Source organism: Solenopsis invicta, chromosome 10, assembly GCF_016802725.1.
Source record: "Solenopsis invicta isolate M01_SB chromosome 10, UNIL_Sinv_3.0, whole genome shotgun sequence".
Lineage (NCBI taxonomy): Eukaryota > Metazoa > Arthropoda > Insecta > Hymenoptera > Formicidae > Solenopsis > Solenopsis invicta.
This window is the reverse complement of record NC_052673.1, coordinates 13,143,056-13,158,491: the sequence shown is the minus strand read 5'-3', so window position 1 is coordinate 13,158,491 and position 15,436 is coordinate 13,143,056. Positions and strand designations below refer to the sequence as shown.

At 35.7% G+C, this 15,436-nt stretch overlaps 1 protein-coding gene across 8 annotated transcripts in view; it reads right to left on the bottom strand.

Annotated features, from left to right (window-relative positions):
• The window catches only part of LOC105193213 (latrophilin Cirl), an 803,058-nt gene that overhangs the window by 356,318 nt on the left and 431,304 nt on the right, over positions 1-15,436 (bottom strand). For 7 of the 8 annotated variants that reach the window (XM_039454371.1, XM_026133332.2, XM_039454374.1 and 4 more), the window contains one exon: positions 5,231-5,320. The exons of the other annotated variant lie outside the window; for it this stretch is intronic. In XM_039454371.1, the coding sequence (XP_039310305.1) occupies positions 5,231-5,320 (90 nt within the window). The remainder of the gene's footprint in view (positions 1-5,230; positions 5,321-15,436) is intronic. 8 annotated transcript variants of the gene reach the window in all.

The following is a 15,436-nucleotide window of genomic DNA, read 5'->3' as shown; positions in this document are numbered from 1 at the left end:
TCATCGGTGTAGTTGTTACGGCATATTTGTAAATTATTGTTCTTCCAAAAATTTTTGATATCGCTGCCTTGTTTTTGCGCGGGTACAAAAAAAAGAAGAGAAAGACTCGGAAAACAGGACGCACGTGACTCAACGGCGTAAAATACTTCCGTAAATTCGACATAAATTTCCGGGGCGTACCACGTGTTTTCACGGGGATAGCATCCGTTGCCGGCAACCAGACCGGCAATCGTCTTCTCTACGCGATAGGTACATAACTACGTGTGTGTAGGTAGCGGAAGAGGGGAGTTGCAAAAGGCGACATAGGGGTGCTGGACGGAAGAGGTGCTCGAGGTGCCATCGGAGCGCAAGAGCAAAGAGACATGAATATGTATGCACCGGGTGGCAGCCGAGCGCTAAGATACGAGCACTATCGCGCTTATTCATGCGCCTTTTAATATTTAACCCGCCGGTTTACCTGCCCCTTCGCGCGCACATTACTTTTCTAATGCGCCCTACGCCCTTGTGCCCCTTCACCGAATCTAAATTCCATCCAAAGCAGGCAAGGAGAGAGAAAATACTGGAGAATACGTAAAAGTTATGATTGATCACGCTTTTTTAATTCGAGCATAAATTTATTGGAAAATTGATGTTTTAATCGCATTTTCTAAGCGACAGAAAATTTGTATCGTACATAAAAGTGCTGCCAATAATGCTTGGGAGAATTTATCGTGAATTGATTAATATAAAACATTTAATAACGACAATAATGATTATAATAGTTTTTTTGTTATGAGATTCTGTTATATAAATCCGGTAGTTTTATTAGAATTAATTATGACTTGGGTGAAATAATATAAATATGTCAGCTTTATAATTGTAATTATATACTGTAGATTTATTTCTCAGATACAGATAGACATTAATAATCTGCATATAAGCATAATATTGTGTAGACATAAAACTATTTTACATAAATTTATCGTTAAACGATTAAATGATAAGCTGTTAGATTAGATGAATCTAATCACTGTCATTGGCTCGTGACATTTTCTTCTCTCGTAGCATTTCTCTAAGCAAGTAGCGTCGCAACGCGCTGGCCCTTCCGTTCCTTCGTACGGTGCGCGAAAGATCGGCGAGCAACATCGTTGACCCGCGATTAGTAATGGTGAATAAGAAACGTACAGGCGATCCTAATCAGTCGTCACGCCTGTGCGTATGTAATGACGTCGTTATCGGCGTCTCTGTACACTCTCGAGCCACGCCGCTCCCCCGCGCACCTTGTTATATACGTCATTCGGCCCGCGCCGTCTCCCGCTCTCACGCACCCTCTCTCTATTACTCTTTTGACAATGATTACGGTCGTTTGTCGACACGGAGATTGCTTCGTCACCCGCTCGTACCCGCGCGAGAGCGTGTTTGACAGCGCTTTAGTCGTGTCTCTTTAGAGCTACGGAGAGAACTCGACAGGAGGCGACGTGCGAGGAGAGAAACTCGCGCGCGAACAAGTTGAGAATAGAGGAGCCCTCAGGTAAGGTCGTTAGATCGGGATAAACGCCGAACAAAAGTTATACATACCTCTACCGTGTCGGTCATTCGCGTGAGTTAAAAAAATATTGACGCAATAATATTTGCGACGCGCGAAGTGCACGGATTCGCATTGAGATCGAAAACGGCGCGTTGCGTTTTGCACCGAGACGACATATGGTTAAGATACGCTTGCCTTTTCACGTGGAATGCATTCTTCAGATAATTGCTGCGCTTTCGAAGCTGCAAGTTTTAATGTGAAAAATTGCATAAATAGATCCATAGTGTCATTCAGATATTTCAATTGAAGAATTTTTTTTTTACTTTCGCACTTTCAAAATGAAAATAACTTTGACACTTTTTGAATCGGGCAGTTTTGAAAAATTTCATCATATGAAAGTTATAAAAATAACTTTAAGAGGGCTGCTTCCTTAAATTAAATAATTTTAAATAATTATGATCGACGTGCCTGATATCTCACAGAAATAGAGTTGAATTTCCAGTGTGTTAACCTTTTCACTTTAACACGCGAATGGTTTACCTATGCAGCTATGTGTTACAGGAGTGTGCGTATTTGACGCGTATGTGTGTACCTGTATATGTGTATTGTATGCGCATTGCATCATCCCAGCATCGCGTCGCGATGCTTGCATAGCGCGTTGCAGCGGGACGCTAAACAATACTGCGACATTCGACAACAAGCGCGTGTCTGTTTCTGCTCTCGTATGTTATGTGTAGGTTGACACATATACATTAGAGAAAACCAGGGAAAGTGTAGTGTGCGGGCTGTGACGCAGTTGCATCAAGATCGCATTAATTTTAAACAATTTTTCTTTTGTTATTAAAATTCGTTGAATCTTAAAGTATCACAGAGACATTTATCCCTTCTCCTTTCGACTTTTATGGTTTCGGGGCACAATTTTTTAAAATTAAAATTTTGCTCCTGATATCTCGCAATTACATAAAATCCTGTGGTATTCCGTATAAAAAGGGTAATCGCGCTGAGCGGTTACCAAAACACGACGTCCAGGGGCAATATAAGCCTTTCTAAACAGCCCTGAAGATGTACGACGCGTGGCCCCGCGCAAAACGCAGGCGCCGCTGCATCGCTGCACCGCGATGCGGTGGAGATCGTGTGTGACAAGCTAACCGCGTGCGCGCGGGTGACCGTATGTGCTGTGGGCAGGACAATGTTTTCATTAACTGAATACATGGCGCAGCGGGTCGACAGCCCGTTCAACATCGTTATACCGACAAATAAAGGACGCAGAAGGAGCTTTTCGAAATTTCCGAGCAAAATCCGCGCGGGAAAATCCAACGGCGCGTGTTCACGTATAATTGAATTGTCCCTCTTCTTTTTTCTTTCACAGGACCACCTGTGTGTCAAGAATTTTCACTTGAGATTACGTCTATGTAAGAAATATCTGCAGAACATAACTTCTTATCGCAAGAATCTTACATTCCATATTTGATACAACAGTATTTTTTAACCCAATTTTAATCCTATAATAAGATAATTTGATATCACGTTGATATAAATTGCATTTAGTAAACTCATATTTTAAACTGGAAATATATAATGAGATTAATTATTACGGTAAATTAAAAATTTATAAATTCAAAAAATCGAAATTTCCATTAATAATAATAATTATTATTATTATGATTATTATTATCTAGACTAATGGCAAAGATAAAAAGTTTACACGTTTTCTGTAATCTACTATTACAAAAATTTAAATATATTTAAATATTATCGTAAATGTTTACTTTCTCGCGGTGTTGGGATTTATTTAATATCTAAAACGACTGATTAAAGTCGTAAAATTATTCGTATTAATCTCATTTTGCCTGCAATTTCAGTCTTTAATAGAATTCAATCTGCACGAGTAGTCTTATCGTTTGTTATTTCAATACACGTGTAACCAAATACTTACGCGTGTACAAACAATCCGATATTCGCTCGCGCGAAATTCTCGCGATCACGTTTCTTCTTTTTGATAAACCGTGCGCGAGCACGCGCCGGGTCGGCCAACTAAGACGCGAACGTGCCGCTCCGACGACATATCGCGTTATCAAGCGCTTTATACTGCAGTATCTCTATGAAGAAAATAATTATTATGTGTTTGTCCTTGGCATAAAAATAAAATATTGCATTATTATTGAAGTACGTTCTGAGAAAAAAAGATATACGTACGTGAAACTTGAAACACTTGAAACTTTTGATTATTCTCTTGAGAAAAATGTGTGAAGAAATTAGTTGGGAATTGTAAAAAATAGATTAGCTTGAGCTTAATTTATTACACATCATATATAAATATATATGTATATATATTTATTTTATTTATATATACATCATGCGATACAATAGCATGATAATACGCATGTGATGTATGATCTGGTACAAAATGTCCAATTTACTTTGAATGATTTATGTGAACGAAAGTGGATAACAGCTCAACTTAAGTCGTTGTCCAATGCAAGTATTCATTTTTTTTAAATTGCTGTTTGCATAATTTATTTTTCACTCACGTTGGGTGATTTAGAACGAACATTTCACAATAAAACCGCGCAAAGTGGCTTTAAGGTCTTCGCAGCAAATTTACACGACCAAGAGCTCGCAACGACGGCCGGTCGCGGCTCGGGGACCGCAAATTTCCGACAACGAATAAAAACGCGAGAAAAGTGGAGCATGCAAATATATTCGGGCAAACGCGCGCAATCCCTAAAAGTTTTGCGCATCGAGCCGTCGGGAAGGTTAGTAGTGGCATAGCGCGTGGTAGGTTGGAGGATGGAAAAACGACGGAACATGTATATGCACAGGTAAATTAAATATACATGCTGTGCAAATAAGACTGCCTAGCGACTCGTTTTATGTTCTTCTTCTACTCTAGTCGACTTTTCACTCCGACTTGGTCAACGTCGCGATGTCGTAAATAACAGGTGTCATAAATGAAAATCCTATATGATTTCATGACGATTTTTGTTAGTTTATTGGCAAACAATTGCAAGCGCCATTAGTCGTTAATAATTGTTTGTTAAAAAATGTTTTTTGTTGATTATTATATTTCATACATCTTATTATTTTCTATTCTATTATGCATATTTAATAGAACAATATCTATTTTTACGTAAAATGTAGACAATTTACTATCGTATTTATTTGTTTTTAAATATAAAAAAAATTTTAGAATTTACAATTATTAGGAATGAAACATTAGTAATAAAATACTCAAGTAACATTTGAATATACTGTAGTGCATTGTAATTGTGTGCATTGTAATTGTACAGCTATAATAATATCAATTAATTACAACAAATTATTTACAATAGCTCAAAACTTTCCAACGGATATTGATAGATGAAAGTTTAAAACGATTTAGATTATCGTATCGCGAACTTGTTTCACGATGAAGCGAGATTTTCCTAACGCGAATCTGAACGCGTCTGCATCGTAATTTGTAGTAGTCATTAGAGGGATCGACCCTTTGCAGCGCGCCAGAGGCAGGATCCTAATCAAAGAACATCGTAAATGGGGTACAACGCTGATTGAATAAAAGTATACTTGGGGTCAATCAAATTCTGTTTCCGAATTGTGCATCTAGATTCTATTTACGGACCATGAACTCCCCTCGGAATCGTCGATGTCAATCGCTCATTATAGAATCACGTAATCGCATTTCATACAATGCGCATCACAATAGCATTTGTTTAAAATAATTACCCAAAAGTCCTCAGATAAAGTCAGCGTAACAGCGCCGCAATAAAGTGTGCGTGTCTCTGCAAGTTGAGAAGCGTTCTCCCTTTTCCATACCTATAAAAAGAAAATAATTCATTGTTATATAAATGTTATTTTTAACTACAACTAATTAATTTTTTAATTAAAATAACAAATATATATGATACAAACATGACTACAATACAAATCAAAACGTGATATGATTTAATTTGTTATCATAAATATTCAAGTTAGTGACATATAAAAATTATTTAGACTTAAGTTTAGATATGAGAATAGATTTGAAATTAATTGCATTTTTGTATTACAAGTTTTCACAAATTTTAATCAACTTTTAGAAATTTAAATATTTCACGACATATACTTATGCAGGGCATCTTGTATGTTTAAATTATTTATATGAATTATTTATATAAAAATGTTTAAATAATATTTGAGGAGTACAAGTTAATATCAGTACCTATTTTAATTGAAAAGTTCACGATTATATATAAAAGTTCGGTAGGTGACATGTATTTGCTAAGACATGATGATTATTGAAGCCCATTAGAAACTATTGACACTTGTGACATATTCGATGATGAAGGGCACTATTATTGCTATATTGTTAGGTATATCCTCAATGATTAAGGGGAACCATTGATGTGATAATTGACGTATACCTATTGCTATTGAGTACGTATCATTGGATACGAGACGAACATAGCAATATTCATGCACGATATTACAATCACAATTATATGACAGCCAATTTTGTGAAGCTTTAGATAAAACAAATCTTGGAAAGATCATTGTTCCATAGAGGGATGTAATAAACCTTTAAATTTAATAAATCTTTAAATTCATAAGGAGTCTTTAAATTCATTGCGAGCTAACGTTGATTTTCTGAACGGAGATAATCTTTCGCGATATTTTTACCGATTATATATGTCTTCTCTATGGCGTATGCCCTTTATATAGATATCAAATTTCACACGATGAAATTAATCTGCGAGCAGTGAGAGCGGGTGAACCATATTTTGTACGAGAACTAAATTGTGTCCCGATTCTAAAACAGGAGGGATAAAAAATGTCGCGTAGACGAAGATAAAATTTCAACTAGCGCTGTTCTAGCAAAGCACATTGATCGGCATGGTAGGGATTCATCTCGATCAAAATGTCAATCATGTTATTTCTGCTCACCGATGTACATATTCTTTATCATACATGTTTGACCTTTTTCAAACAATCGATTTTATAAAATGTGCGACACTTTTTGCAAAATGGACGTAGCAGATGAAAAAAATATTTGCACCCTACCTTTTTGGAATCTTTTTGTACAAGCAAAAAAGAGATTGTTAAACATGTTTTATGCAGTGTACAGATACAGATAAACGTAATGTGTTCTGATAGAACGTTGGTAAATTATTTTATAACATTTTTAATATCGTTTTACTTATGTAAAATTATTTCGAAACAGATGAGTTTACGGCGATTTATGCTAGATAAGCTTTTTTTATATACTCTATATATTTGAACTCTTTAAAAAGAAGTTTTATTTTAAACAAAAAATTAAAATTAATAAAAGAGTAATAAGGAGAAAGTGTCGTAGTTATTTTGCCATGACATACACATATTTTCATTAAATTTTAAAAAATATACTTGTATATAAAAAGACTCTTTGATAAAATGTCACTACATGAAAAAATCGCGCGACAGAAGTTTCTGTTGTTAAAAATAGTCGTTAAATCAGTATTTCATTTTTCTACTTATTTTTCTATTTTCCTACTTGTTTTACATTATTTTCCTGGCTATTTTCTCCGCGAGGGAAAGCGTCATCAGACGTTGTGACTTCGATCGATCCATCGAAAGAGATATAGGAAACATTCGAATATAGATTGAAGGTCTCAATCACCGATAATCGGGCCGATAATCCTAGAACGTGTGTTTGGTGTCGTTTCACGTGTCCTGTTCGGAAACTACCTAGGTGGAGAGGGAGAAATTCAATGCCGAAGATAATGAAAGAATTTCACGTTTTTGCGAAATTGCCATCAATTGGAGACATTGTCCCTTCCCTACCCTTCTCGCTCTCTTCCCACCCGGAATATCGTTTCGGCCAGACGTGATGGTCTTTACGTCTTGGCAGCTCCATTATCTGCGCCATCAATCGGAAATTCTTTTCCCTTTGCATCATCGCGGCGACAGGGAAGGGGGTGAAGAGGGGAAAGGCCGAAGGGAGTTTGAGAGGGAAATGGTTTCATTAAAACAATCCCGCTGGCTCGTGCAGCTCGATCGAATACCCCATACAGAATAATGAGCGTGTGTCATTGACGTGTGTCGACTACAGTGCTTCTCAGGAATAGTTGTATCATTGATGTACGTTAGGAAGAAAAATATTTTCGCAAATTAGAAATTTAGAATATTTTTTTCAAGTACATTCTCTGTTAACACCATTAAAATATTCAAAGACTTGATAGATTTTTTTGTGAATATTAGACAGCATTAGTTATTTAGTACAATAGAGCATTAATAGCTTTTAATAATTTTATATGTATATAAAATATAAAAAAATACTTTGAAGAATTTCTTTGATATTGAAAGATCCGATAATACACATACAGAACTTTCTCTTAAAATGGTAATCGCGGGTCATGAAATATAAATTGTATAAAACAGTTTAATTAAATTTTACTAAAATTATTAAAATTCTTCAAAGTTCATGTTGTATCACGATTACCATGATTTTGAGAGGGTAAATTCTAAGAGAAAATTCTCTCCGTGTGCCAAGAACTGTATAATACGGTAATTTTGACGTTCTTTGCGAATATTACAGTGCATTCGTTATAACTTTATTCTTATAATGTTCGATGCAAGGGGCATAAATCGCATTTTCGTTCATTGCTGTTGAATTACCCTGTATTTGGCGCGCGTGTGCGCGTGGCGTCGCGGCGGCAGTGAAATGCGTGTATCTGAACAATTAGGTTTCAGGCCACCCTCAGTCCGACATGGCAGCCGCACGGCTGCAAAGTCCCCCCTGTCCCCGCGATAATATGTACGTGCTAGAAACTCTCGTGTTTTCTGTTAACGTATCGCGAAAACATGAAGAATAACGTTTCCCATTGCCGTGCCGTGACAACGTCGCCCGCCGCCCCCGGCCTAATCGTGAAAAGATATTTCCACCTGGCGTACTGCAGGGCGAAGGCGGGACGGTTAGAGGCGGGAATCGCGAGCAAAAAGCGCGGCCGCTCACGAGAGGAATGTCAACTCACGCTCGTGCAGCCGTATCCGCGCGCGACGATAAACGTCGCGGGGAGGTTTCCGAGGTATTCGCCGCGGACGATTAATTCGCGCGATTAAAGATAGTCGAGTGGAATTCCTCAGATAGCGCGCACCGTTCTCGGACAGCGCCCCTCGTCTCACGCGGCGAGTACACTTACGTGAATAGCTATTGCACGTTGAAATTGACTTGTTATGCGCCGGAAGATTTGGTAAAACTGTATAGTCGCCGTCGGTGGATAAATAAATTTTTCGTGGAATTCCGACGAAAGATAGTTGCGATCCGCAAAGACAATACTCAAACGATATAACGCTCGATTTAATGCACTGAGTAAAAAACTATTAATTCGCGCGGTTAACAATTCTTCAATTTAATTAATTTAATTAAATCTATTCAGTTTAAGTATTTATATATTTAATTGTAATATATAAGATGCTTAAACTGAAAAAATTTAATTCACTTGAAAAATTTAGTCAAGTTAAAACTTTCTCAGTATGGATTTACTGAGAATGGATTTATTTTGTGGTTAAAAAAAAAACTACACATAAGTATGTATAAATGTTTTTGGAGAAACTTTCAAGATTTTCTTTTTTAACTTTCCTTTTAATTTTAGTATTTTAATAAAGAAATATACTGTCTCTGACACCAATTCATTCTCATGCAACATATTTAATTTAATACATTTTCAAACTATTTTGAAAATCCAAATCTAGAGTCACAATATTATCTATTTTTTACATACAGATAAATACATTTGCATATAAAGTATTTTTTTATATAAAATATCTCCACAAGAGCGTTTTGTATATGTAGTAACTTGGAAAGAAAAGCTTTTATTTGTTAAGCGATGAGTAAATGGAAGAAAGAATATTTATAGTAATTTCCTTTCTATGCAAAAAAGTGTGGACATTCGAATTCTGATTGCTCCGATAGGGGTTAGCTCGTCGTCTGTTGGAGGGTGAGTGGTAGGATTTGTGCCGTTGCGTATAACTAGAACGTCAATCTTCGACCGGAAAAATGGACAATTACCTCGACAATACCTCGTAGGGGGTGAATGGCGTAGCGTGCATTTATATTTCCGTCGAAACGATGTCGAGCGCGCGTCGTCGCTCGTTAAGACCCACCGGGGTTTGACGGTGGAGAACTCGTCTCGGAAATATTATATTCCTGCCACGACAGCGGGGTAGAAATAATATGATTAATGAAGGTTACTCAAATTAAGTCGGAGCACCGAATCTGCGCAGCGACAACCCGACGACGCTGGCAAAACGAGGACGGACGGACGAACGCACGTTTTTTATGCAAAGGTGAGACTAATATTTAAGTTCTGATTTATACATTCACGTTCGTAATCTTTAATTTAATTTTTTACATGTCGAAAAGCTAGAAAAGTACTGATGTATTAGATATTGAGAATTAAGCCGCATTGAGCCTGTATTAAAAACGTAATTATATTTGTAAAAAATTAATTAAATAATTAAAAAATTACAAATCATGATTGTTATAAGTTTATAAGATTCTATTGTCTTATTAATTTATTATCAAATTTGAAGATTTTTCTAAAGATTGTATACTTCAAATTGATTTGTTTTTCAAAGGTCATTATTTTATAATGTTATTAATCAGATTTCTGCAAAAAAGAATAATTTCGAATAATTTACAAAGCACTTTATAATGGAAAATAAATGCGTTAAGGTCTATTCTCAGGTCTCATCGTCAGACTAGACATTCCTATGTCGCAGAACATAACAATATATTGACAAGGACTTTGAAAATGAAATGTCTAGACTGCTTGATAAACGTATTCTGATCGGTTCGAAGCTCTTCGGTTAAGAATTATTTCCACCGTTCTTTGTGCAACGTCGTGATAAGGATTGAAAGCTATTATCCGATGTTAAAAAGATTGCTGTGCGTAGTAGACATTGGGTAGTCGTTCATTAAATGCAAATGCGCGAATCGGAGAAAGAACGAAAAAAAAGGAGATAGAAGGAGATAAATAGAGCTGTCTTCTGACGAGAACTATTGAGATTATAAATTATAAATTGACAACGATTGTTGCTGACTGTGATCCAAGCATCAATTAAGGCGAGTGGTCGGCTGTTCCGCCATCCATTTTTTTTTTTGTAACGAGAAGATTATTAAGTTTTCTTTCTTGTCCGCTTGACTTTGATTTCCAATGCCTTTCTGAAACAATTATCTCTAATAATGCAAAAAATACAATATCGCTGATATCGTATTTTTGACGGCACAATCATTTTATGTTGCAGAATTCTTTATTGAATTTCTTCGCTTTTTTAAAAAATTGCATAGACTCAAATTGAAGAATATTTAAGTTTAGTTGTTACGAAAATTACATTTATTATGATCTTTCTATTCGTTCTCTTTTTTTCGGCACACAAAAGAATTATTACAATTTAACTTTTCTTTGGGAAAGTTTTTAATAAGTAATTGCGGGAGATACGTCCCTTGATATTTAATATTAAGCATATTATTATTCGCTGCAGTAAGTCGTTTTAGAAAATATTGCCGTGTCCGTCGCAGTGCCATAAGAACTCTCATGCCACGCTCGCATTGCTGTACCAACTACTTAAAAATTCCGACCGTCATCGTCATCGGACGACAGCTTCGGATTCCATTTCAAAAACAGCGCACCCCTCGAACAGCCTCTCCAAATATACGTATACGTATACGACGTGCCGCATTGGTGAAAGACGAACACGACGGGAGTGAGAATTTACCGAGCTTGTTTTGGTTAAGTCACGTTTAGAAAACAAACCTCACTGGGTGAAGTGTGTATAGGATCGTGCCTTGATAAATCCTGTTTCTTGACGAATGCCATCCTGCGCGAAAGAAAAATCATCCGAGCGATCCTTTCAGTCGCGCCGCTCTTTTCCCTTTTAACTAAAAAATGTTTGACGTTGCGTGGAACAAGACTTTCCGAAAGGCAGAAAACCATGTGTCGTCTTTCTGGAAATATAATTCCTTCACTTTTTAATATCTTCTTCATATCATTTATAGAAATTTTGTAGATAATTACAATATTAATTTAATGATTTACTTTGTTGCATATCATATTTCTAACATACACAGGATGATTCGATAGTAAGTAAAAAATTGAAGAGGCCATTTCTTGTATTATTCTAGGAAAAAAGAGCCATAAATATGTGTCCTAAATTGCTTTACGCACGTCAACTTTACATAAAATGTCTTTAGGTGTTTTTCAGATTTTTTAAATTTTCATATTTTTTGCTCAACTTTGATACTGTATTTTGAAAGCAAAACAGTTTAGAACATATGTTCACAAAATCCTTTTCTTCCAAAAATAAGCAAGGGATATCTTTAGACACGCACACAAAATTTTTTGTACTTAAGAATTACCCTGTACATGTCTAATCTATTGATACATAATTTAAAGCTGAAAACCTTTAAAGTCTTTCCTTCTTCCTAAATTCTTTGAAAGAAAGGAGCCGTGAATGATAAATTAAGAACTGTCTAGCATGTGCTAAATGAACTATGGACGAAATATTAATAGAAATAAATTTTAATAAGATAAGATAAAAAATGTCGGGAAAAACGATAAATTCTACATACTATATATTTGCATGCACGAAGCAATAAAATTGTCGATTTAACATCGTGTAATATCTTACTCCGTGATATTCCATTATTAAATATGATAAATCCAATTCTTCTGTTTCAATAGTGCAAATACGCGAAATGTAAATATAAATTTTCACAAAATATTGATTTTTAATAACTGGTGCATGCTGTGAGTAAATAACTGCTATAAAGAGTAGATACTTCTTTTTTTACATATAAATCCAATATAGAGAGATCGTTATACCGACCTCCACATCTGCCAAAACATGTTTTTGACCGTTTTATTGAATTTTCTTCCGATAGACGGGCGTTTGACGGCTCAAGAGAGCCTGTTAAAAACGAATATAAAGCGCATTTGGCTTGTCGGGCGAAATTCGTAAAGCGAAATACGGTAACGTTTCCGTCTCTGGAGTTTCGAGAAGTAACGTTAAGATCGGACTTCGGAAACTTGCGGGAAATCGAAATGCACTTCCGACGGAAGCTATTTTTAAAGCGACTTGCTTCTCCTGCTGTGGCAAAATTGCACTTACCTTCAAACTTCCTTTACTGCCCTCTAAAATGGGTGCGTTTACGGCAAGAGATTCGAGGAGAAATGAAGGAAAACTTATTTGTTGACTACTGACGCATAGTCGAAATAATAACATTACATCTTATAAATATCCATTCCCAAGAGTGTAAAATTTTAATTTTGTAAGTTGAAACACATACACATATTCTTCTCTCTTGCTCTCTAGTAAAATTTATATTATACATTATATACAAATAATTGCCTTTTATACACGTTGCATAATATACAACTATAAACAAAGTTTGCTTATTTAAAAATCTTATATTACAACAAAACAATTTTATTTTAAACAGAAAACAAAAAATTATACAGGACATTTATCAAATATTTCTTATACATTTGAAATTTTGCTGATTTGATAAAAAACTGACCAATTTTAATAATAATATTATTTGTGCACTTTTTATTATGTATACAATTCATACTGCTACTGAGAAATCATAATCCGAGCTTGTGACATTTTAATTAAAATATTTAATCAGAAATCGTCGCATTTTGTCGAAAAAATGTGGTGCGTTACATCGGAGGAGGTTGTGTTGACTTAGAAAGGGACGATCGCAATGATTCGCGTAGCATTAGGGAAATTCGCTGGCTCGCATTTCATTACGACTCGATAAGACACAGAAATCTCTTTCGGAGAAAGGGGACAGCCTCGTAAAGTGAATTGAAAAGCGTTGTTTCTCTTTCCTCTCACCTCCCTCACGCGATTCTCTTTCAGTTGCCTTTTCCAGCTTTTCCTGTGCCAACAAACCGAGGAATTGGAATACGGTTTTCGTAATCGGAAAGAGGTTGGCATATGCCAGAATTATTAATAAAGATTTATAAATTCTCACAGGGATGATTGAATCGCGCAGTTATTCGGACTTAATGAATGTACGGATTCTAGTTCAATACACCGCGAATACTTACACATACTATATGTACTCACATCACATACATCCATATATATTTCTGCAGTCGATAATGCAATAAATATTTACAGAAGAATGAAAATAGGATAAATCTATAAATTTGAAAATAAGTATAAAAATAGGAACAAGAGCTAGATACACGTTTGAAAGATATCAAGTGGGGCGGAATAGCAATAAAAATTAAAGCTCCTTTCTCATCTAAATCATGTAAAAAAAGATTTATAATTAATTGCCGTCCAAGTAGAAATCTGTCCCATATTTCCGGTATCATACGAGACGAAAATTCACATCGGGCAAATCTCGCTATTAAAGAAACATCCGGCCGCAATGAGATCATCTCGATATCGCTCTTGCGAGCAAGAGACCGCGCCGAATTAAACGCGGTACTGCGTTAAATATTCGATGTTGCAATTTCGTAATAGCGGACCAGCGCGGTTACATCCGACAGCTCGCGATTATGACGAGGAAATACGAGAATTTAGGATAACTCTATATCCCACAGAAAACAGACGATGCATAATTTAATTTAACTCTCCGATGCACTTTTGGAGTCATAATTATCTGATACATTAGATCTACTTTACAGACGTTTTCCACATATGATTTTAGATACATTATTGCATTGATATTTTCACTTCTCTTTATTCTACATTCATAGAATTACATTGCAAACAATGTAAAAATTAAGTATTGTTTTGTCCGCGATTCTTTAAGAAGCTAACATATCTTAATATTATAATACTAAAAACACAATTTAATTTTTTTAATAAAACACCATTTTCATTTAATGGAATTATTGTTATTATGTATATTAACGTGATCAATAAAACAAAATGGTGCTCATTTGTGTAAAAATATTATGTGCCATATATTACGTGATGTGCCATATATTACGTGACACCACTCATAACGAATCAATCGTTACTGCATTTTTTCTATTACCAAAAAACATTGGATGTTTGGTACTTCACATCGATCGGAGAAATAGAATAGAATCTCAGGATAAATAGAGTGTGTAGAAGTGAGATACCTTGAACAAAGCTGTACGAAAACAGTAAGAGGGAAAGAAGGAACGATTGAGAAGGAGGAGGATCATTTTGGAGCGAGTGGATAGCATTCTCAAAGATTTAAAGGGTCAGCGCTGCAATTAACGATGTTTAGAAGCGAATTATGAGGTCATATATTTTCTGCTCACCGTCTGTCTCTCTCCTCTATAGGCTACCTTCGGTTCACTCTCTTTTTTTTCTACGGCTCGTCATTACGCTACACACTTTCTCTCTTTCTCACTTACTCTTTCCTTCTAATATAGATTCAAACCTCTTTCTCGGCCACCCTTCCTCGTGTTATAGCTTACGACTACGAGCAAGCGATAGGTGAAGCCGGCCGCTATCTACGTTTCGTGAACTGTCGCTGTATTTTTTTCCTGTACCACCCTCTCGCGCTGTTCGAGCCCTTCAATAACTCTTGACTAGAGGTCAGCCTCTTTCCACTTAGCGAGAATCTACTACACGGTATCCGATTTGTTCTCGCAAAAAAATACTGCGATCTGGATCGCACTTTATGCTATGAATAAGTACTCTCTTTGTTCTGAGAGTAATTTCAGTTAGCTACAATCAGAAATACTTTTAACAGACGATAATATGACTTTAAATGTAATAAATGTTCTAAACACGGAATGCAGCAAAGATGACTCGCGTTAATAAATACTCGTGTTTTATGTATAATAATGAAAGATAGAGAATTCAGAGATAATAAAATTTATTTGATAAGGAAATTATACAGTAGCTTTCATTGACTTCATTTTAACGCATCTTCTTTTTACACTTTTTCTCTCATAGATTTTAAAACTTTACATT